The sequence below is a fragment of the Canis lupus genome, chromosome 16 (assembly GCF_048164855.1).
Source record: "Canis lupus baileyi chromosome 16, mCanLup2.hap1, whole genome shotgun sequence".
Lineage (NCBI taxonomy): Eukaryota > Metazoa > Chordata > Mammalia > Carnivora > Canidae > Canis > Canis lupus.
In genome coordinates, this window is record NC_132853.1 from 5,504,255 (window position 1) to 5,526,381 (window position 22,127).

General features: G+C 52.9%; 1 protein-coding gene and 2 long non-coding RNA genes across 3 annotated transcripts in view; 1 reads left to right on the forward strand and 2 right to left on the reverse strand.

Annotated features, from left to right (window-relative positions):
- ENG (endoglin) overlaps window positions 1-12,074 on the reverse strand; it is a 31,863-nt gene extending 19,789 nt beyond the window's left edge. Inside the window, exons 1-2 of the mRNA XM_072778030.1 lie at window positions 11,655-12,074; window positions 2,904-3,046 (exon numbers count right to left, since the gene is read on the reverse strand). Of these exons, the coding sequence (XP_072634131.1) occupies window positions 2,904-3,046; window positions 11,655-11,721 (210 nt within the window). The 5' untranslated portion in view covers window positions 11,722-12,074. The remainder of the gene's footprint in view (window positions 1-2,903; window positions 3,047-11,654) is intronic.
- On the forward strand, window positions 4,079-8,185 carry LOC140605779 (uncharacterized). The gene is made up of 2 exons (XR_012008334.1): window positions 4,079-4,260; window positions 6,216-8,185. It is a non-coding gene; the product is annotated as an uncharacterized lncRNA (long non-coding RNA).
- Window positions 12,075-14,511: 2,437 nt separating the features above from the next.
- LOC140605778 (uncharacterized) lies at window positions 14,512-20,759 on the reverse strand. Its single transcript, XR_012008333.1, has 3 exons — window positions 17,791-20,759; window positions 17,614-17,685; window positions 14,512-14,778 (listed from the first exon to the last, which is right to left on the reverse strand). It is a non-coding gene; the product is annotated as an uncharacterized lncRNA (long non-coding RNA).
- Window positions 20,760-22,127: the final 1,368 nt, after the last annotated feature.

A 22,127-nucleotide genomic window follows, 5' to 3' on the forward strand; every position in this document is an offset into this window, starting at 1 on the left:
TCGGAGGCTATGCCTGGGTGGACAGGGAAGCTGTTTCTGTGTGCCAGAGTTTGAAGAAGGCAGCCAAAGGTCGGGAGGGCTTGCGCTGGTTGTTGAGGCCAGCTCATGTTTCTGGCCTCTAGATCTTTACTTGTGCAGTGCCCCCTGCCTAGTAATGCCCTTCACCTCTCCCCTCTGTCTGGCTAGACACCCAGAGCCTTTCACTAATCCCCCTTTCCCTCCATGGCCAGTGTGCCCCCCACTGCCAATCCCATCACTCAGTACCAGGGCTGCTGATACCTGCTTCTACCTCCCCTGGCTTGAGAGTAGTTCAAGGGCAGAGATCGGGTCTGCTTTCTCTCTGCACTGTCAATGCCTACACAGGCTGGGTACAGAGCAGTGTGTATGCGGGGCGGGGGTGGACTCTCAGGCTGTGGACCTGATTCCTAGGGCTACACGGGGAGGGAGGTGCCTTCCATGTCACAGCATAGGGTCTAGTGAGATCATGGGCCCTTGGGGCAGGAAGGCCAGGACCACCTGGTGGGGAGGCCCAGCTCTATCAGGTTGGACCTCAGTTTCTCCCTCTGAGAAGAGATTCATGGCCCCTGCCTTAGCTAACTGTAGCGATAACCTTTGGGAATCAAATTAGTTGACTGATGTGAAGATGTTCTGGAAACTATAGCATGCCCAGCAAGAAGAGGGTCTTGGAGGTCAAAGAGGAGCCATTATAACCACAATAAGTGGAGCTACAATAAGATGAGTGGTCACTTTGGGCAGGCCTGCCCTCAATATTTGCCTGCCCTACCCCACTGGATTCTTACAAAGTCCCCGTGAGGGAGATAATATTATTGTCCCCATATTTCCTGTGGAAAGCCAGGGCCTAGAGAGGCAGCTCAAGGCCATGCTGCTGTAAGTTGGGAAGCCAAAGTTCAATCCAAAGACTGTCTGGCTCCAGAGCCCATGTTCTTAACTGTGTGTAGGGGATCCCTGGGTGGCTCAGCGGTTTAGCATCTGCCTTTGGCCCAGGGTGTGATCCTGGAGACCTGGGATCGAGTCCCGCATCAGGCTCCCTGCATGGAGCCTGCTTCTCCCTCTGCCTGTGTCTCTGTCTCTGTCTCTCTCTCTCTGTGTCTCTCATGAATAAATAAATAAAATCTTTAAAAATAAATAAATAAACAAATAAAAACCAGATGTTCCATGGACTGAATTCTCTGAAAGAGGCAGAGGATGACGGGAGGTTCTGTTGTCATGAGCTCCAGGATGACATGAGTTATACTGGCATTCTCCTATGCCCCTAAAAACCCTCCAATGACTCTCACTGCCCACAGGATAAAGACCAAACTCCTTAATATACAGTGACAGGGCCTTTGCATCTCCCTGGTCCTGCCCCAAGGTGAACTGTAAGTTTCTGCCACCGTGAGCCCCATTTGGACCCACAGTCCTCTCAGCCTGGGCATTCACTCTGCCCTCTGTTCTCCTCTACTTTCTCCTTCACCCCATGAGCTCCTGGCCACCCGAGTGTTGTTTCCTTCAGGAAGACCTGTCTAATCCCACAGCAGCTGCAGTACCTCTGCCCTGTGCTCCCCGAGAAAGCACCAATCCCCTGGATCCTGGCTGGCTGTCTATACATAGGCTTCCCATAGACTCAGGCACTTGGCAGGGGGCTTTTCTCTGACTCTGGCCTGTTATTGAGTAATTAGGGTGGGGGAATCCCAGGCACCCAGAGGAGGCACAGAGACTGGGTCATCAGAACAGAGTGAACTTACAGAGGGCAATCTTAGGTTCCATATCATTAACCAAACTTGAAAAAAAAGACAATGGCTATGGAAACCATGTAACGTGTGCCTGGTGCTATCTCAGTTTGGGGGTTATCAAGGCCCACAGTCCTGGTGGCAGGCAGGGCGGTGGGGAGCAGGCCCCCCGATATTGGTGGTCTGGGCACCGTCTTATCACCACACAAATGTAGGGCAACTCAACAGTTTCAGGGGCAGCTTGGCTATAGGTTTGCTGAGCTGACGCCACTAAATTGCTATCAGGACCTGATGCCACACCAGCCAGGTGTGGCCACCAGCCCAGGCAGGCCAGATGCTGCCAGAACATGGATCTCCTGGGGAGCCAGGTGATAGCTGAGCTCGTGGTCTTCTGGAATCTAGTGTGATCTCTGGCCTTGGGCATGTTGGCTTCACCTCTCTAGTCTCACCTCAGTTTCCTCCTCCTCCAAGAAGTGGGGGTACTAACAGACTCTGACAGATGGGCCCTTGGGAGGCTTCATATATGGATGATATTGAACTCCATTCCTGGCTCTTAGTAGATCCCTAATAGTACCTAGCACATAGTAAGCCTCTCGTAGAATCCAGCACACAGTGAGCCTGGGGCAGAAGCTAGCACATAGTAAGCACTCAGTGAGTTATTATCATTAGGAGGAACTTAGACTAGGGCTGGACCCCAGTAGGGATGGCGGTTTGCAAGGGGGCATCACTGGCTTCCGATCTCTGTGGGCTGCCTGGCCACGTCACAGTTGTTCAGTGGGGGAAATTTGAGCTCAGTGAGGGAAGCACTTGTTCAAAATCCAAGCTGCCTAGAGGGGAGCTCATTTCCCTGAGAAGCAGCAAGCTCCCCACCATTGCAGGTGCACAGGTGACAGCACACCTGGTCCGTTCCACCACTCACCTGGCTCTTCTCCATCCAGTTATTGGCCAAACCCAGCCCTTCCCACCTGGGTCTTATGGCATCCAGAAGACCTCCATGATGCCAACCCCAGAAATGCCATCCCTTACTGGCCCTGGGAGATGCCGACATCTCCCTGCTGGTGGTGGCTCTGTTGAGGACGTCGACCACTGTTCCAGGGACAGCCACAAGGAAAGCTCCCCTCATCCCATTGGTCCTGTCTTTCTCTCCCCCAAACCCTGCCATCAGGCACTCACCCTTGAGGATTCCAGGAAGAGAATATGAACTTCCACGGTAGCATTGGGGACCTGAGCCACGCAGCCCTCAGAAACCTGACTTGTAATGTATGTCACCTCGGCGTCCACAGGCTGTAAGTCACAATGGATTGTTTCTGCAAGACCTGTTGGGGAAGCACAGCCCAGAGAGCACTAAATAAGAATAAGGTGGTGACAATCACTCCCACTTTCTGAGGGCCTAGGGCTTGGCACTGGCTTAGGGCTATCTGCATCCCCACAAGGTAGATATCACATATCCATTCCATAGATAGAGAAACTAAGGCTTAGTAAGGAAAAGTCTCGGGATCTCTGGGTGGCGCAGCGGTTTGGTGCCTGCCTTTGGCCCAGGGCGCGATCCTGGAGACCCGGGATCGAATCCCACATCGGGCTCCTGGTGCATGGAGCCTGCTTCTCCCTCTGCCTATGTCTCTGCCTCTCTCTCTCTCTGTGACTATCATAAATTAAAAAAATAAATAAATAAAAAAATAAAAAAATAAAAAGTAAGGAAAAGTCTCTTGCCCAATATCACAGTGAGACTAGGGGTAGGGGTGACAGATCAAATGCAGGATACCCCCAGTTAAATTTAAATAAATAAAAAACGATCAATTTTTATTTTTATTTATTTTTAAATAAGATTTTATTTATTTATTCATGAGAGACAAAGAGAGAGGCAGAGACACAGACAGAGGGAGAAGCAGACTCCATGAAGGGAGCCCGATGTGGGACTTGATCCCAGAACCCTGGGATCACATCCTGAACCAAAGGCAGACGCTCAACCACTGAGCCACCCAGGCATCCCAAAACGATCAATTTTTAAAAGTATAAGTGTATCCCAAATATTGCATGGGACATATTTATACTGAAAAAAAAACATTTTTAACTGTTTATCTGAAACTCAAATTTAACTGGGCATCCTATATTTTTACTTGCTATGTCTGGCAACCCTAGCTCACAGGCGCACACACTCCAAGCCTCCAGGCTGGTTCACTCTAAAGGGAGACGAGAGATAAGATCCAGAGAAGAAAGCCTCCCATCCTGGTCCTTGAGGAGGCTGGGAGGAATGGGGCCAAGGAGGGTTGAGAGCCTCCTGGCCCCAAGGGACAGAGCGAGCCAGAAGGGCGGCCTGGGTTCAGAGGGCGACAGTGGGAGGAGGCCTGGGCCGCAGAGCCTGCCCCTGGGCTGCCCGGAAACACAGGTCCTGAGGGAAGGGAATGGAATTTCACCCTGACCCAGCAGAGGAGGAAGAGGAAATGAGGCCCCTACACCTCGTCCTAAGGAATGTGCCAAGGAAGGGGGGGCTCCGGAGGAGGGAAGGAGGACAGAGAAAGGGAGACTGTTTGTAAGTTTGTGTCTCCATCTTGTCGCGCTCACTTCCTGTTTTCTTGGAGATCAAAGATGGGCGCGGAGGAGCTGGCCTCACGTCCAGCCGTCGCCAGCTCAGGGGATGGGGGTAGGGAGGCTCAGGCTATTGGGCTGTCTTTTTCCAAAGCCCGCCTCCCTGTGCTCAGGACCCCTTGAGGTCAGAGAAGGACTTAAGATGGCCGTCCCTGGCCACCGCCATGCCACCCGCCAGCAGCGCCTTGGGAGGGAGAAGTTCAGGACGAGGACGTTTGGCAGCCATGGAGGCCCAGGCCTTGTAACTCCTTGTCCTGGCCCTGTCCAGTATGTGGGTGTCACAGTGCAAGTGTCATGTGGCATTTTGATTCAAGGCAAGGCCCCTGGAGCCAGGCCGACCTGGGTTTGAATCTCAGGCCTGAACTTCCTAGCTATGTGGCTTTAGTGAAGGATTTCACCACTTTGGGCTTCAGTTTCCTCATCTGTAAAAGGACAATTAGAACCCACATAACCCATTGAGGATGTTGGGAAGACTATGAGAACAGTTCTTTTGGTTACAATTATTTGATTGACTTCAGTAACTGGAGAAGAATGGACTGTCTTAGGGGGCAGGGGTGAAGTGGTGGGAAGGGGTGGTCTGCAGGTGAGAGACCTCTGATGGGGAGGACTCTGGAGCCTCAGGCCAGCAGACTTCCTCACCCCGACAGATGCAAGGGCTGACAGCATGTCCTGCTGTCTACCCCCTGGTGACCCACTAAGCCCCTCAGGGCTCCCCACCCTCTCTCTCTTTCCCTATCAGCAAACACAGACCTCTCAGCTGCTACCTGGTCCAAACTCTTTCTATACAGATGGGGAAACTGAGGCCCAGAGAGGTTGGATGTGCTGGAGTCACATGGCACATGGCTGACCAGGCTGGGCCTCAGACCCACTTCTCTCCATATGACCTGGGGTCTGGTCTGCAGATTAGCTCAGTGCCTTCCTCCTTTCCTTCGGACTTTCCCTGCCCCCTCCCCAGACTTCCAGGAACCCCAGTTCCTCCTGGATTGCCTGGGCTGCCCAGGGCCACCTCCTCCATGCCGTCAGCAGGAGAGGCCATGGGCCTGCCCATTATGTAATGATCAGATAACAGGCCAGGCTGGGAGATCAGATAAGAGGTCCATTTATTTTGGGGCCTTTTCGAATCCTGGCTGCCCCCACCCCGCAGACGAGAATGGGGAGACAGGAGGGAGTATGACGCCCGGGCCTGTCTCCCGGAGCCAGAGGCGGGCCCAGACAGAGCTGAAAACAATCCCCTGGCACCAAGGGAAACGCCAGGGCCTCCCGGGACCCAGCTTGAAGGAGGCGCCGCTAGGGGCCTGGGTGACCTGGCCCGAGTGAGAGACCCAAGAGCCACCTCCCCACCTCTGTCCCCTTCCTCCTCTGCCCCCACCCATGAGCACAGAGCCACCTCGGGGCTTTCCACGTGGGGCACCCCAGCACCTTGAAAGGCCACAGAGAACAATGGTCAAGGAAAGCAACTCCAGAGCCAGACAGCCTGGGTCAAATCCCAGCTCTCCCCCTCAAAACGATGGTCACCTTGAGCAAAAGCCTAACTTCTCTGGGCCTCAGTTTCTCCATTTGCAAAACAGCTTCTATCATGCTTCCTGAGAGCCAGGCACTGTTTTGAGGCCTTACATGAATTCATTCATTTGATCCTTGCAGCAGCCATACACATGGGTACTGTTATTGTAACCATCTGACGCCTGGGGAGACAAGATCCTCCAGGTATAAGAATTTGCTACAAGAAATTGCCTGAGGCTGCCCCGCTATTAAGTGTCAGTGTCTGTACTTGAACCAGGCGATCCGGTTCTTGCACACAGGATCCACCTCGCAGCTGTGTGTCTGCCAGGGCAGAGCCTTTCACAGGCTTTTTCTCTTCTTCACTCACCCAGCTATCCAACCATCCTTTGCTCCTTTCAGGGTCCCATTCCAGCCTCCCGGATGGCCCAACTTCCAGCCCAGCCACCCCCAGCGAGGCCTCAAGGCTCCCTTCTCCAGTCTTCCCTGAGGCTCCTCAGTGCCTGCAGGGACAACTCCACACTCCACAACCTAATGTGGAATTAAGAAGTGCAGGGACCTGGGACGCCTGGGTGGCTCAGAGGTTGAGAATCTGACTTCAGCTCAGGACGTGGTCCTGGAGTCCCATATCGAGTCCCACATCCGGCTCCCCTTGAGGAGCCTGCTTCTCCCTCTGCCTAAGTCTCTGCCTCTCTCTGTATTTCATGAATAAATAAATAAAGGCTTAAAAAAAAAAAAGAAATGCAGGGATCTGATCGATACCAAGGTTCAGATCCTGATCCTGCCAACTTCCAGCTTCTTTCCTGTGCCTCAGTGTTATTATCTGTACAATGGGTATGGTGGCAATCACAATAGCTTCCTCATCGAGTTGCTGAGACTGTGCAGATGACAGCTGCATGGCACCCAGGGGACCCATGATGCATGAGGTGGCTCGGGCCCGGCAGCTGTTTTCATGAGTACTTACGCCCATTGGGCAGAGGTGAGCTTCTCCTCCAAACACACCTCATTCCCTGCAGCTGCCCTGCTCTTTCCCAGACCAGTGGTCTTCCTTTACTTGACCTCTTGGTCAACTTCTATTCAACCTTCAAAGCCCTATTGTGAAAGTCTTCTCGTCGGAACCAATCCAGTGGCACTCTAGCTGGGAGGGCCAGTGTCGGGGACAAGAAGGGGACCAAACCTCATTGCCCCTCAGGCAGTATTTTGCAGTGGTTAGAATCAGGGTGCAAACCCCAGCTGCTCATTTCTGGGCTGTTACTTGGGCAAATTTCTTCACCTGCCTATGCCCCAGGCTCCTCAGCTGTGAAATGGGGGAGACAAGTGTCTACTTCACTGGGCTTTTGTGAAGGTTAAATCTGATGGTACCCATCAGGTCTAGAGCATTGTGTGTGTGGCAGAGAGTGGGTGCTCAATCAGTGTCAGCAGTAACATTTGTCTCTTCACCCCCATCCTGGTCCCAGGTACGAAGTCAGCTCAGCCCAGGATGATGGTCTTCTTCAGCCTCCAGGGCTGAGGTCCCAGTGCCAGGGCTGGAGCCAGGTCTTAGTGTCACTCTCTGTCTGGCTGAGACAAGAGAGAATCTCAACGGTCCTGTCTCCACTGTCCCCGGGGTCTCATCCTCTCCTGGCTCACACAGCTCCTCTTTTACCTCCTGGCAAATGGGAAGCTGCTCTGGAGTGTGGGCTCGAAGAGATGGATATTTGTTGTCTCTGTCCCATGTCACTCGCCTCTCTGGAGAGGCCCAGATCCCCACACAGGTGGCAGGTACCACAGGGCTCCAAGTCCCGCCTCTGCCCCATCCTCCAGTGAAGCCTTGTCCACACCAGAAATACTCTGATCCCAGCCACCCAACATGGGCCTCAAATCCCAGCACCCCTACACTTCTGGGACTCTATCCAAGTGAAATACTCCAAAATACAGGAAGAGATGCATGTACCAAAAATGTGCTTGGTGGTGGTATTTATAACTAGCCTTATTGGGGAAACCACCTAAATATTCAACAATAAGGGATTCATTAGACAAACGACAGGATGGCACATTCAAGGGAAAGAATATTCTGGAACCATAGTGGGACAGTTATGGAGTCTACATGACAACATAGAAACCTTCTGGGTCATAAGAAGGGTACCCAAGATTCTCAAATATTGACCCATCTGCATTAAAGTTACCTTAAAAAGCTAGACAAAGGGGCACTTGGGTGGCTCAGTGGTTGAGCATCTACCTTCGTCTCAGGTCATAATGGCGGGGTCCTGGGATCGAGTCTCACATTGGGCTCCCGGCAGGAAGCCTGCTTCTCCTTCTGCCTGTGTCTCTGCCTCTCTGTGTGTGTCTCTCATGAGTAAATAAATAAAATCTTCAGAAAAAAAAAAAAAAAACTAGACGAAAACTAGTAGGCAACCCACCAGCATGCTAACAATGCCTATATTAATCAAAGAACTTGGGAAGTCATTTTCCCCCTTCTTATCTATGCTCTTTCAGGAGTAGTCTGAAGTGAATATGTAATTAAATTGCTCTTTAAAAATCTACATGTTTGTTCTTTAGGAAAAAAAAAAAATACAGCATGGCAGAAAAGTGTGTCTTAGAGACAATTCCCTAGAGGAAGCTTGTGCTGATCAGGAACATCGAGATTGTCCCCATGTGTACCATGCACTGTTCCTATTTGATTCTGATAGAAATGGAGTCACTGCTGCTTCAGCACCCAACACTGTGTCCCAGACACCTGTCCACAGTAGTGTAGACACAGGGTCAGGTTTTTCTCCATTTCAGCCGCAGGGTATTTCACTAAAAAATAATTCATTTGCTAGGGCCTAGGCTGATGGGTTTTTGTTACAGGTACCTATGGATCATACAGGTCCTTACAGAGTTGGGCACGTGACTCCACAGGGCTGAAGGTTGAGCTGGTGCACAAATTAGGGTTTTGAGACATTCTGCCAAGTTGTATTCCCAGAAGGCTGGACTCCTTCTTGGACCTCTTTTTCACCCATTTTAACCTTCTCCAGCCTGACTGAGGATGCCTTGGTCACTTCCACCCCACTCCCAGCGTGAGGATCTCGGTTCCACACCCTGACCTGGGCCTCTGTCTGCCCTCCATGGGCCTCAGTTTCCCAGACTGTCACAGAGCTGGGCTGGATGGTTTGGAATGTCCTTGAACTGTATGACTACTGGGGTATTAGAACCTGCTCCCAGGAGCAAGCTGATAAATTATCAGGTTTTGTAATCTGCGATTAAACACAGCCATTGTGGGGATCCCTGGGTGGCTCAGCGGTTTGGCGCCAGCCTTTGGCCCAGGGCGCGATCCTGGAGTCCTGGGATCGAGTCCCGCGTCGGGCTCCCGGTGCATGGAGCCTGCTTCTCCCTCTGCCTGTGTCTCTGCCTCTCTATCTATCTATCTATCTATCATTATGAATAAATAAAAAATCTTTAAAAAAATAAAAATAATAAAAAAAATAAACACAGCCATTGTTAAAAATTAAATTGTGGGGCACCCTGATGGCTCAGTAGGTTAAGCGTTTGCCTTCAGCTCATGATCCTATGGTTCTGGGATCGAGCCCTGCGTTGGGCTCCCTGCTTAGCAGGGGAGTCTGCTTCTCCCTCTCTCTCTGCCCCTCTTTCTCTCTCTCTCAAGTAAATAAATAATATCTTTTTAAAAAAAATAAATTTTGGGGCACCTGGCTGGCTCAGTCAGTGGAGTATATGACTCTTGATCTCGGGGTTGTAGGTTTGAGCCCCACATTGGGTGTAGGGATTACTTAAAAATAAAATCTTAGGGGATTCCTGGGTGGCTCAGCGGTTTAGCGCCTGCCTTTGGCCTAGAGCATGGTCCTGGAACCCCAGGATCAAGTCCCACATGGGGCTCCTGCATGGAGCCTACTTTTCCCTCTGCCTGTGTCTCCACCTCTCTGTCTCTCTCTGTCTCTAATGAATAAATAAGTAAAATATTAAAAAAAATAAAATAAAATCTTAAAAAATTAAATTTTAGGGGCCCCTGGGTGGCTCAGTGGATGAGCATCTGCCTTTGGCTCAGATCGTGATCCCAGGTCCTGGGATCGAGTCCCACATCAGGCTCACTGCAGGGAAACTGTTTCTCCCTCTGCCTATGTCTCCGCCTCTCTCTCTGTTTCTCATGAATAAATAAATAAAATCTTTTAAAATAATTTAAGTTTTACAAGCTTAAAAATAAATTACATTTTAAAAATGGTAATAAATGTCAAAACTCACTATTTCCTAGCTATTTTGCTCCATTTTTCTAAACCTATGCTCTTGAGGTCAGATGTCTGTTGCATCTGTGTGGCAAAGATACCAAAGGGTCTATGGACACCGCATCCCAACTGCAAGGTTGGTGAGTTGGTAGCTTGCAATCAGCCATGTGAGAACATTAATACCCTGGACATTAACAAACACTATCCCCAACACCCTCCACCCCTGTTGTTAATTATTTGCCAGCACACCATTGCTTTCCATCCCGTAGAACCAGACCCTAAAGCTCTACACAGATCTTTCTCTGATGAGATGAAGAAGACAGTGTTATCAAGTTAGACACGTGGGGGAGGCAGGAGAAAGGGCAGCCTGGAGGCCTATCGTGGAGCCCAGGTAGGCTTCTGTCTAAGCTGTGTGAACCTGGCAGGTACAGCCTCTACTTCCTCTCCTGTGAAATGTGGAGATAAAGGCAGCCATCTTACCGGGTTTCGGGGAGCTCTATGGGGGTGGAGGGTGCGTATTACACATGCTTAGGAACCACAAGCCTAGGGTGAAATCTGTGCTCGGTCACTTAATGTCTGAGACAGTTTCCTGTGATCAGTAAGACAGGGGTAGGCGTTTAGAGACCAAGAACTAGGGGCTTTAAAGTCCACAGGTTGGGATCAGGTGGGGAGGGTGGCCACTGCTGTGCTCTTCCCCTACACTCTCTCCTCCCCACCCCCAGATCCTTTAGACAGTTTCTGGATGTGCCATAGATGAAGGGTGCCCACCGGGCTGTCCTGCGGAGTGGACACAGCGAGGCCGGCATGAGTGGGATGAGAGTGGGATGAAGGTCTGGAGTCCCCAGCTCCTCATGGTCCCTCATCTGGTCACTTTTGGAAGGCCGCAGAACCATGACCACCTGGGAAAGCCCCCAGACAGAGAAGCCCCTGCAGAGCCCTGGGCCCGTGTCCCCACCCTGCAGCATCTTGAGGAAGAGAAAGTAAGTAGAGACAGAGGGAGAGCCCTATGTTCAAGAATGTTCTGGGAGCCGCTCAGGGGCCCTGGGGAGGTGAGAGGCAGGAATTTAAAGCGAATCATAAAGCCTCAATAACAACACAGAATCCTCCAGCCCGCTCTGGAGCTCGCTCTCTAAGCATGGCCTCACCACCGGCCCCCCAGCTGCCCCAGAGGAGTTCCGTTGCCATCCCTGCTCTGCTCAGAGGCCCAAAGGTAGTCCCCCCAACATCACACCAGGAGGAAGTAACCACGTGAGTTTTGAACCAAGAGCCTTAGTGCTGACTGCGAATCCACAGGCCCTCCTTCCCACGGGTTCCTCAGATGGGAACCTGAAGGCCCAGAGAGGGCAGGAGGCCCTCCCCCGACTGCACACACTCTGCGACCTAGGCTTTCTGGGGAGAAACTAGACTTAGCTGGTAGGGCAGAGGCCAGAGGCCGGGATTAAGGCAAATAACTCATCCCTTTATGCTTGAGACTTTTAGGGCTGAAAGTTCTCTATCTAGCCAAGACGGGATGGTGGGTACCCCCCTCTGGTGTCCAAGCCCCCCAGTACAGCCCCACTGGGCATGAGGTCAGGACCAGGAGAGATGCCGGGAGCACATGGGGCCGAGGGTCCCCCACCCCACCCCAGGGTCCCCCGACACCTACCTGTATGTCTGAGGCTGCAGATGGCCAGGAGTAGGGCGACGACCAGGGGAAGCGCGGTGCGGTCCATGCGGTCCACCAGGGGGTCTGCGCACGGGGCCTTATCCGGTGTCCAGGGGCAGGGCTGCGGGTGGGTGTGGGGGCCGGCGTGGGCGCGAGCGGGGACCCGAGGGGAACAGGCGGCCGGAGCGACGGCGTCCCCGCTCCAGCCTTCTGAGGTGGCGGCGGAGGGGTCAGGAGAAGTGGGCACAGGGGCGCCGGGCCGGCCGGGGGTCACGGCCAGAGGATGAGCAGGGCGGGGGTGCCGGGGCCTGGGGCGGTGGAGGCGGAGGCGGCAGCGGCAGGTCCGGGCCTGGGGATGCAGCTGGAGGCTGGGGGGTCTGACAGGCAGCGGTGGGGAGCTCCGGGCTCATCCAGGCCGGCCTGGGAGGCAGGAAATGCGCTTCCTTAGAGAAGGGGCCGGGCCAGGCGGCCTGCCAGGCGCGCAGAGGAAGTGCCACGGGCTTTGTCGCTGGGTGGGGGGCCCTCGGGCTGGAGGGGGAGTTGCGGGGGGGGGGGGGGGGGAGTGGGAGGGCCCAGACTCCAGGCTGGTCTCCCTATGCACCCCACCCTCCCATCCCACCCCCTGAAGGGCCAGCTGCTGGGGCGCATCTGGCAGCCCCCAAAGCGCCGATGAAAATGATCACCCTAACAGCCCACCAAGGAGCCGTTCCAGGCCAGGCCCTGGCCAAGGAGGCCCAGGTGGAGCTTATAGTTCTTGAACTCAGTTGTCCCCATTCTGCAGATGAGAAAACAGAGGTCTGATGAGGTGAGATAATTGGCCCTGAAAGATGGATTTGATTAGGTGTCATCAAGCACCAAGCTTACATTAGCCTGCCACTGGCTTGTCGTTTCTTGCTTTGCAGGCGGGGAAACTAAGGCATGGGATATGGAAGGAACACTCCCAAGTGCCAGCTGGGGCTGAGAGGCCTCAGGGCCCAGGGAGGATAGGAAACACTAGGTCTGCCCCCTTCAAGGGTGGAAAATCCTCCAGGGACAAAAGCCCCAGATGAAAAAGCCCCTGATGGCCTTCCTGAGGTCAGACGGCCCTGGATTCAAAGCCCTGCTCTCCTTACTCTGACCTTCAAGACCTCGAGCAAGTTTCCACAACCTTCCTCACCCTGTTTGTCAAGTGGGCACAATGGTGCCTTCCCAGCCATGCGGCTATGGGATCTGGGGAGGTCTGGGCACCAGGACAATGCGCTTAGGCCTGAACAGGAAGCACTCTCCCATGAGCCTGGGAGACAGTGTCAGAACTGGCCCTTAGTTCATTCTGCAAACAGTAAGTGCCAACTGTGTGCCCACATGGCGTTAGTCACAGGTGGCACCTGGGGGTCGGGTCAAGGGAGCCCAGAGGAAGCAGCCTGAACTGCCTGGCCTTTGAAGGACTTGGTGCGTGGGGGAGAGATGCAGAAGAAGGGGGTAAAGCGGGTCCGTTGGGCAGGGGACCAGCCCCAGCAAAGGCGCGATGCAGGAAGTGGTCGGACTGCTGTGGGACATGCAGGGGTGTGGTGGGGACAGGAAGGCTGGAGAGGCAGACTCTGGGCCGGGTTCTGGAGAGACGCCTTGAATGAAGGCCAAGGAATATCATGGAAGGTCCTGGAGCAGAAGCTGCTGGCTTGGAGAAGACAAATTGTGATATTTGCTGGCAGGACCCACAAACGGGATGAAGCCAGGAGGCCTTCCTTTTTATACTTGTCCTGGGTCCCAGATGGAGAAATGGAGGCCCAGGGAGGGAGGAGAAGGCAGGAGCCCTGGGTGCCTCTGGAGGGAGCAGAGCAGAAGTGTTTGTCCCTACAGGAGCTGATACAGGGGAGGGAAGGGCAGGTGTGGCTCCTTGGATGGGGACTGGGAGAAGGTTCGCTGTGGGGCCCTGGAGCCAGTTTCTAGCCAGTCATGCGTGCGGGGTCACAGGAGGCCCTCCATGCCCTGCAAGCAGGAAGGCTGTGGTGGGGAGGATGGGGCCATCCCGGGAGTGGCAGCTCCTCTACCTGTTCCTGTGGGTGCAGAGATGGGGGGTGGGCCCTTCAAGGCAAAGGGCAGGGATGATGGAGGGGGCTGGGAGGTTTCCCCGAGGCCCTCTGAACAGGGTCTGTACCCTGGGGGACAGTTAACCCGGCCTCAGGGGCCGAACACCCCAGTGCCCCAGGCCCCACCCTAGGCAGTCGGTGGCCTTATCAGCTCTGAATCCTCACAGCCACCCCTGGAGGCCAGTGACATTAAACCATTTACGGAAGAGGAACCCGAGGCTCCCTGAAGTTTACGTGACCCCCAGCAGGAAAGTGGAGACCTCAAGACTGCCTGGCTCCAAGCTCATCTCCTTCTCTGCTAAATGTGGAGCAGACCCATGTCGCCGTGGTTGTGGGTGTCACCGCGTGAGGGGTATCCAGGGCCATAGCAGGGACCCCATGGGAGGCCCTCCCCAAAACTTCCTCCTTCCCATTACCCACCCCCACTCCATGCTACACAATCCATCCCCACACACTTTATACACAAGACCCACTGGATTCTCTAGAAAGCAAGAGAGGCTATAGGCAGACCCAAGAAAGAACATACAGGAAGCTTCCAAAAATAGAAAAAACCTACAGGCAGTTAGAGGAGGGCCTGGAGCCCCAACCCCAGGAGGAAGGAGATTGGGACCCGCCCCCCTCCAACCGTGGAGAGGAGGTCACCCTGCAGCTCCCTAGCACCTCAGGCCTCCACACCACGTTCTAGCCTGTGTGGAGTCATGTTGTGTGAGTCTCTCCACTTGACTAGAAGCCCCTTGAGGGGGCACTTTTTGTCTACACTGCAGGGTCCCCAGCACAGAACCCAGGACCCTTTGGGCCTTAAGATCTGTTTATTGAAAGCATGAAGTACCAGGAAGGTAAGGCAGGGGTGGAGGCCAAGGAGGCACAGGGCATTTGGGGTACAAAGGGGCAGGTCTCACTCATGTTCTCGAGTGGAAGAGGCCAGTCCTCCGTCTGGGTCATCTGTCCCTGGGAAGCTTGACAGTCATACGGTCTCACAGCTGGGGACAGACTTGGGGTTAACCACCTTTCATCTCTGTCTTGATGGACACATCTCTTATCTCTCCTCCCCCTCAGCCCTGCACAGATCACAGAGAGGAATGAGGAGGAGGAGGAAGAGTGGGAGGAGGATTCATCCCTGCAGATTCACTGTGAGTTAGTGGCCTCCATGCACTGAAGGCTGCAGCCCTGACCAGGCCCTGTCCAGGCCAAGGGTGGTCATGGTCCACACTATGGTCCCTTGTGGTTCCCTTACAGCCTGTCCACACCTGGGTAAACAGATCCTTCATTAAATTCTCAAATTATCCCACTGGAGCGTGCCATCTGTTTCCTGCTGGGGCTCTGGCTGATACAGACGTTCTCAGGTGCCGCCTAGCCACACGCCAAAGAGACACATGGCCGATGGCCAGGGCCCTGTGTCCTGACTCCACAGTGGGCAGGTGCACAAATCCTGCTCCTTCCTCCTCCTGGCTTGCTGCGGGGCCAGGGCCACGGGAAGGGACAGAGCACGTCTACCCTGGCCACTAGCCACAGGAGGAATTTTAGGCAGTCCCCGGGGAGGCCCCCAGGCGGCTGTCTGTCTCCGGCACCGGCCTGGAGCCAGAGGCTGCTGAGAACATCAGGGATGACCCCACAAGGACAAGGGAGAAAGTGGGTAAACAGGAATGAGAGCACGGGACTGGGAGTCAGGGTGTCCAGGGTGTCACTCTGTCTTAGGCGGCCTCTGGTAAAACCTTTCTACATTCTGGATCTCAGTTTCTTTACCTGCACAATGGGAGGACAGCCTGAGCCTGGAAAAGCTCGAAGTCAAGATTCAGAATCACCCTGCTTGTCCAGCCCTGTGCCGAGAGCCAACTTACAGCCACCGAATAGGGTGACACTGTCGTGTGTCCATTTTACAGGGCAGGAAACAGACTCGGGCATGCATGGCCACAGGACTGGGGAGAAGCAGAGGATAATTCAAATCTGGGCCCATATTTCCTCCTATAGCTTCCAGAACATTCCATCTTGGTGTTCTTCCCACCTCCCTGGTCACCTTATCTGCCCCCATGCTGGTTCCTCCTCATCCTCCCATGCTCGGCTCTTGGGCCTCTTCCTTTCTCTGTTTACACTCATTCCCAGGTCAGGTTTTGTTTTGTTTTGTTTTTCCCCCCAAGATTTTATTTATTTATTTATTTATTTATTTATTTATTTATTTATTTATTTATGAGACACACAGAGAGAGGCAGAGACACAGGCAGAAGGAGAAACAGGCTCCCCGCAAGGAGCCCGAAGTGGGACTCGATCCCGGATCCCGGGATCATGCCCTGAGCCAAAGGCAGACACTTAACCACTGAGCCACCCAGGCGCTCCCCAGGCCAGGGTTTCACAAACCTTTGAGACCATGCAGTTGTGTCCCAACACAAACCCTGGGACTTGGGCTCCGACAGTTGCAATGTTTTGTGGACGTGTATATATGCCCTTATGATGCTTATCCCTCTTGTCTCGTTTCCTTTCAAATACTGATCACAAGCCACTCTATTGATTTCATGACCCACCAGTGGGTCTTGGCCATAAAATACCATGCCTTAGTTCCCTGCCACTCCAAGTGTGGGCTTAGGATCTCCCGAGAGCTTCTCTCCAGCTCTGACCCAGAGACTTGCTGGCTCAGAGCCTGCATTTTTCTCAAGACCCCCCGGGCATCCGTGGACACTTTAAATTTGAGAAGTGCTGTTCTGGGTGCCCTCATCCAAGTAAATGGCTTTAAGTACCATCTCTATATACTGATGGCTTTCTACTTCCAGCCAGAACTCTCCCCCAGGCTCCAGGCTCCTGGACGTCAAATAAGCAGCTCAGACGTCATGCATCTCAAACCATATGCTGTTGGTTCTTCTGCCAACCCCTCCTGCCTCAGTGTCTCCATCTGAGACCATAACAGATTCCCTCCTCTCATTGCTCAAGACCTGAGGTGGATGTTGACTCTCACTCCCCCTGCCCATCCAACCTACAAGCGAATCTTGTCGGTGGCTCACCCAATTTCCCAGTGTTCGTGGGGTCCCACCACAGCTACCACCCTGGCCACCACCAGCACCTCCTAGAATATTGCAGTCACCTCCTTACAGAGTTTCCTTCCTGCCACGCTTACCCCAGCCCATTCTGCACACAGTAAAGGGAGGCAGTTAAAGTTGAGCCAAGTTCCATCCTCCTGCTCAGCACCCATCTTGGGTCTCCATCTCACTCAGTATAAAAGCCAGAGCCCCTCAAATGGCCAGCTAGGTTTCACCTGTCCCATCTCCAACCTCGCCTTCTGCTCTGCTCTATCTTGTTCCCCAAACTCCAGCCAAACTGGCCTCCTTGCTGTTCCTGGAATGTGCCAGGCACACACACACCCCAGGGCCTTTGCACTTGCCAGTCCCTCTTCCCCTAGATAACCACAGGGCTTTAAGTCACAGATCAAATGTCCCATGGTCAGTGAGGACTTCCCTGACCATGGCATTCAAAATAGCCCCCTCCCCACATCAGCAATTATTCTCCATCTGACACGCTATATATTGTGTGTGTTTGTTTTTGTTTTTGTTTTGTTGTTTTGTCTGTCTCCACCTCTAGAAGTTCCATGAGGGCACGGGCCTTGCTTTGTTCACTGCCCAATACCCATCACTTCAAATAGTGCCTGGCCTGTGGGAGGTGTTTGAGAAGTACTGATAAAATAAATGAATGGGCTAGCAGCTCAAGGTTGCAGCTCAAGGTTGTGATTCTGAGGCCTCAGGGTGTGGGTGTTGGAGGCATTCTGAGCCCAAGGACAGAGTCTCTGAGAGGGAGAATTTTCTCCATGGGGACATGGTGGTCACGAGGGTCAGTGGTACTGCCAGACTCTGCTCTGTTCTAGAAGAGAGAAGTCCCTCAGATTCTCCTTCTCATTCCCCAAGGACAGGTACCTGCTGCCTCCTGAATGTTGGCCTTTCTGACGAAATCTGCTCCCCAGGGTCCAAAGAACCCTTGATGACCACCTAGGAGGCAGGAGAATTCACTGGGTCAGGATTCTAGAACCTCTAAGTTGTAAGTCTCAGAGTGCATAGAAAAAAAGGTGAGGCCCACGGAGGAGAGAGACTCACCCAGCACTCCTTGAACCGTAGAGGGCAACACAGGCAGGAGACACTGCACCAGAGGACTGAGAAGGGGGCAGAAGCAGGAGAAGCAGGTGAGGGTCTAGCCCAGTACCCCTGCCTTGCTGTGTGGCCTGGGGCAAGTCATACAACCTCCCTGGGTCAGCTTCCCCCATAAGGAAGCCCTGAGCTCACAGGCTGCACATGTGCAGTAGGGCCCTAGCCCCCACCCCTCCGAAGCCCCCCCACCGTGGAGCCGCCAGGCCTTCCTGTTTACTCCAGGCCCCTCTTGAGGCTGGGAGGCGGCAGTCTTGGCCTCCTCTGCTCCCTGCTTCCTTCCTCTCCCACTTCAGTGCCTCTGGCCAGGCCCTCAGGGCCCTCCAGGCCAAGACTTGGGGGCGCAGTCCAGGGGGGGCATCTGAGGCCACCACCCCCGCCGAGTATTCTCTCTCTCTCTGAGATCCTAAGGTCTCTGGCTGGTCAGAATGTTCCGGCACTTTGGGACAAGCCATTGCCTGGAGCATCCCTAGAGACGCAAAGAGTGTGACATTTATGACTGTCTCCTGCCTGGTCCTGATGCCACGCCCACCTCCCAGCCCACAGGAGCCCAGGAGTGGGTGACCTTGGAGATGTCCCCTGCTCCCCGCCCTTGGACCAGCAGCCCAGCCTCACTGCCCAGACCAGCCCTGCTGAAGCAGAATGAGCTTTCTAAGCAGAAGCGGGAGATTTGCGTGCACTTGTAGTCTGGGCGCCCCACAGTCCTGGCCTTCCTGAGGGATGCCCAGGTGGCTCAGTGGGCAAAGCGCCTGCCTTCAGCTCAGGTCCTGATCTCAGGGTCCCGGGATCGAGATCAAGCCCCGTGTTGGGCTCCCTGCTCAGCAGGGAATCTGCTTCTCTCTCTGCCTCTCCCCTGCTCATGTTCTCTCTCTCTTTCAAATAAAAAACAAAATGAAAAAAATAAAAAAGGCTCTACTGAGCCTCACCTCTTAGGTGTTCTTGCCCCAGAGGCTGAGCCTGAATCTATGAAGCTTTACAACTAACTTCCAGTGTACAAGAAATTTAGGGGATGGAGGAGCAAGCCGGATGACACCAGGAGGAAGCAAAGGCTGAATCTGGAAGGAGTTTTCTGCAGGACAGCTGGTGCCTCCACAGGCTGTTGTGACAGCCATTCCAGGCTGAAAGAGGTCTGACAGATGATTGCAACCAAGTGCATGTGTGATCCCGGGTTTACCCTGATTTGAACAAAGACCCATCTTGGGGACAATTGGGCAAAACTGCATGTGAGCCGATTATCCTATATTACGAAATTATCATTAACTTAGTATTATTGGGGACACTGGGTGGCTCAGTGATTGAGTGTCTGCCTTTGGCTCGGGGTGTGATCCCGGGATCTAAGATGGAGTAACATGTTGGGCTCCCTGCACGGAGCCTGCTTCTCTCTCTGCCTGTGTCTCTGCCTCTCTCTCTGTGTCTCTCATGAATAAATAAATCTTAAAAAAAAAACCAAAACCAAAAACTTAGTATTATTGAAACTCTGAGCTGCAGTTATGTAGGAAGATGCCCTTATTCTTCAGAATCATACTTCAGGGGTGAAGTTTTTCTCGTATCTAATTTACTGTAAATACTTGGTGGAAAGCAAAACAATAATGAAGGGAATATAGGGAAATATAAGTTACTAAATGTTGGTGACAGGTGTTATATTATTTCCTCCAATTTTCTGTTCAAAAATTTTTTTTAAAAAATAGTTTTTAAAGTTTTTTTTTTTTGGAGAGGGAGTGGAGTGGGAGAGGCATGGAGGGGCAGAGGGAGAAAGAGAGGGAAAGAATCCTCAAGCAGACTCCCCACTGAATGTGGAACCAGACACAGGGCTCGATCCCACAACCCTTAGATCATGACCTGAGCTGACATCAAGATTCAGATGCTTAACCAACTAAGCCACCAAGCACCCTCCCTCCCCCAAGAAAACCTCTTTCTGAGCCTCCCATGACCCTTAGGGGAGAGATTAGATACTTGGTTCAGCCTTTAAGGCCCTGCAAATCTGGCCTTGTCTTTTGCACCCCCTCTCACCTGCATCCCACCCAACAGGCTCTGTGGCTCTGCAGAGCTATTCCCTTTACCCTTCCATGACCTCTCTAATGGTGAAGTGAGCTCCTAGGTATCTACAAGGCCCCACTACAGATCTCCACCTCAAGGAACGGGCTGCCGGCAGGAGCCCCTCTGAGTGTGCACTCAGCTGCCCAGACTGGTCTCAGTTTTGTGACCACGGCCCCCTCCTCGTGCTGAGGGGCCGTATCACAGCAGGTGGGGGCTTAGGAGCCTCTGCTTGCTAGCATGGCCGGGGCTCTGGAAAATTGCTAAGTGAATGAACACGCATAAAGGAAACCCTCAAAGAAAGGTCTGTGGTGGCAAGGATGGGGTGGTGGTTACTGGTGCTTTTACGTTTGTGTATGTCTCTGTGTGTGTTTTCAAGTTTTCAACTTGTTTTTTAAGTGAATAAAGTGATTCTGCAGCCAGCAGTAGTTTGAGTCAGCTTAGGTTTTCATTAAACTGGGACACACCTGATTCGATGATGCTATAATTAAAAATAATAAAGATCATGAAGATGCTTCTGTCAGGTGAGTTCTCTAGCTATTATCTCTGGCATGTCTTCCCCGCTCATCCTCACGCTGATCAGACAACCCTGAGCTAGAAGGTGTGTACGTGCGTGGGTGCGTGTGTGTGTGCGTGTGCACGCGTGTGCACACACATTAACCTGCTTGGGTGGATGTGACCTGGAGACTCGGCGGTAGAAGGCCACAGAGCGACTGAGGCTCCCCCTTGCACTGCAGGGCAGAGGGCTTTCCTGCACGTCTAACCAAGCCAGAGGGCTCATCCCCATGTGATGCCTGCTTTCTACCTCCCCTGGGCTCTCATTTATTTGTTCTGTGTTCTTCTTTCAATAGACCCACTTTTATAACTTAAATATATTTTATTTTATTTTATTTTATTTTATTTTATTTTATTTTATTTTATTTTATTTTATTTTATTTTATTTATTTTATTTTTTATTTATTTATGATAGTCACACAGAGAGAGAGAGAGAGGCAGAGACACAGGCAGAGGGAGAAGCAGGCTCCATGCACCGGGAGCCTGATGTGGGATTCCATCCCGGGTCTCCAGGATCGCGCCCTGAGCCAAAGGCAGGCGCCAAACCGCTGAGCCACCCAGGGATCCCCAAAATATGTTTTTTATTTTATTTTATTTTATTTATTATTATTATTTTTTTATTTTTTTTAAAATTTGTTTTATTTTAAAGGAAAGTTTCGGGGCAGCCTGGGTGGCTCAGCGGTTTAGCGCCACCTGCAGCCCAGGGCCTGATCCTGGGATCCCAGTATCGAGTCCGACATCGGGCTCCCTGCGTGGAGCCTACTTCTCCCTCTGCCTGTGTCTCTGCCTCTCTCTCTCTGTGTCTCTCATGAATAAATAAAATCTTTTAAAAAAATAAATAAAGTTTGAATAACTAATGTAGATGGAAAACCAGCCACACTTGCCATAAAGAAAAGGGGATGCAGCATGGGCACAATCAGCCCCATGTGGGGTTTTGTTTTGGCCCAGTGTGACCTGCTGAAGGCCCTCTTGGCTCTAGAGGAGTCAGCCTGGGCTGGGACAGGTGTTAAGGATACGTGAGCACCAAGTTGAACCTTCCTTGGTGATGAGGTCACAGAGTGAAAGAACAGGAAAGGGAAGCGGGTTCGCCCCCCGGGGATTCTGGGACACCCCAGCTCTGCTCATCCCCAAGGCCGCTCTGATCTCAGTTCCCACAGCCATGATGACCAACAGCCTATACCCTCATCCAGTGTGTCCTCATCCTATCCTTGAGGGGTGGGGGTCTCAGGAGGCATGGACCCTAACTCAGATTTGGAAACGGGCTCAGAAAGGGCGGGTTGTGATTTGTCTGGGGACATATGGTGGGAGATCCTCCACGTCTCACCTCCTCAGGGAGGTACCACTGGCCATTCATCTCAATGCCCTTTTCAGACACTCAGAGTTTCTTGTACCCAGGAAGCCAATTCAACACCCACCCTGACAGCTGACGTGCGCCACCCTGCTGCCCTGGAAGCTCCCCAAAGCCCATGACCTCGCTGCCTATTGCACACAGGCCCCAGTGGCGTTAAGCACAGAAAACACGCTCAGATTGATGAGGGGTCAGAGCCAAGGGCCACACAGCAAGGACCTGGAGGAACCCAGGTCGGGCTCGGCTGTGCCTGACAATCCGTCTCTGAGAGCAAGGATCCTGCCTCAGTCACCCTGGCCCCCCAGGCTCCCCAGGCCCTGGGTGAAGAAGGGCCCTGGGTCTTCCCGTGGTA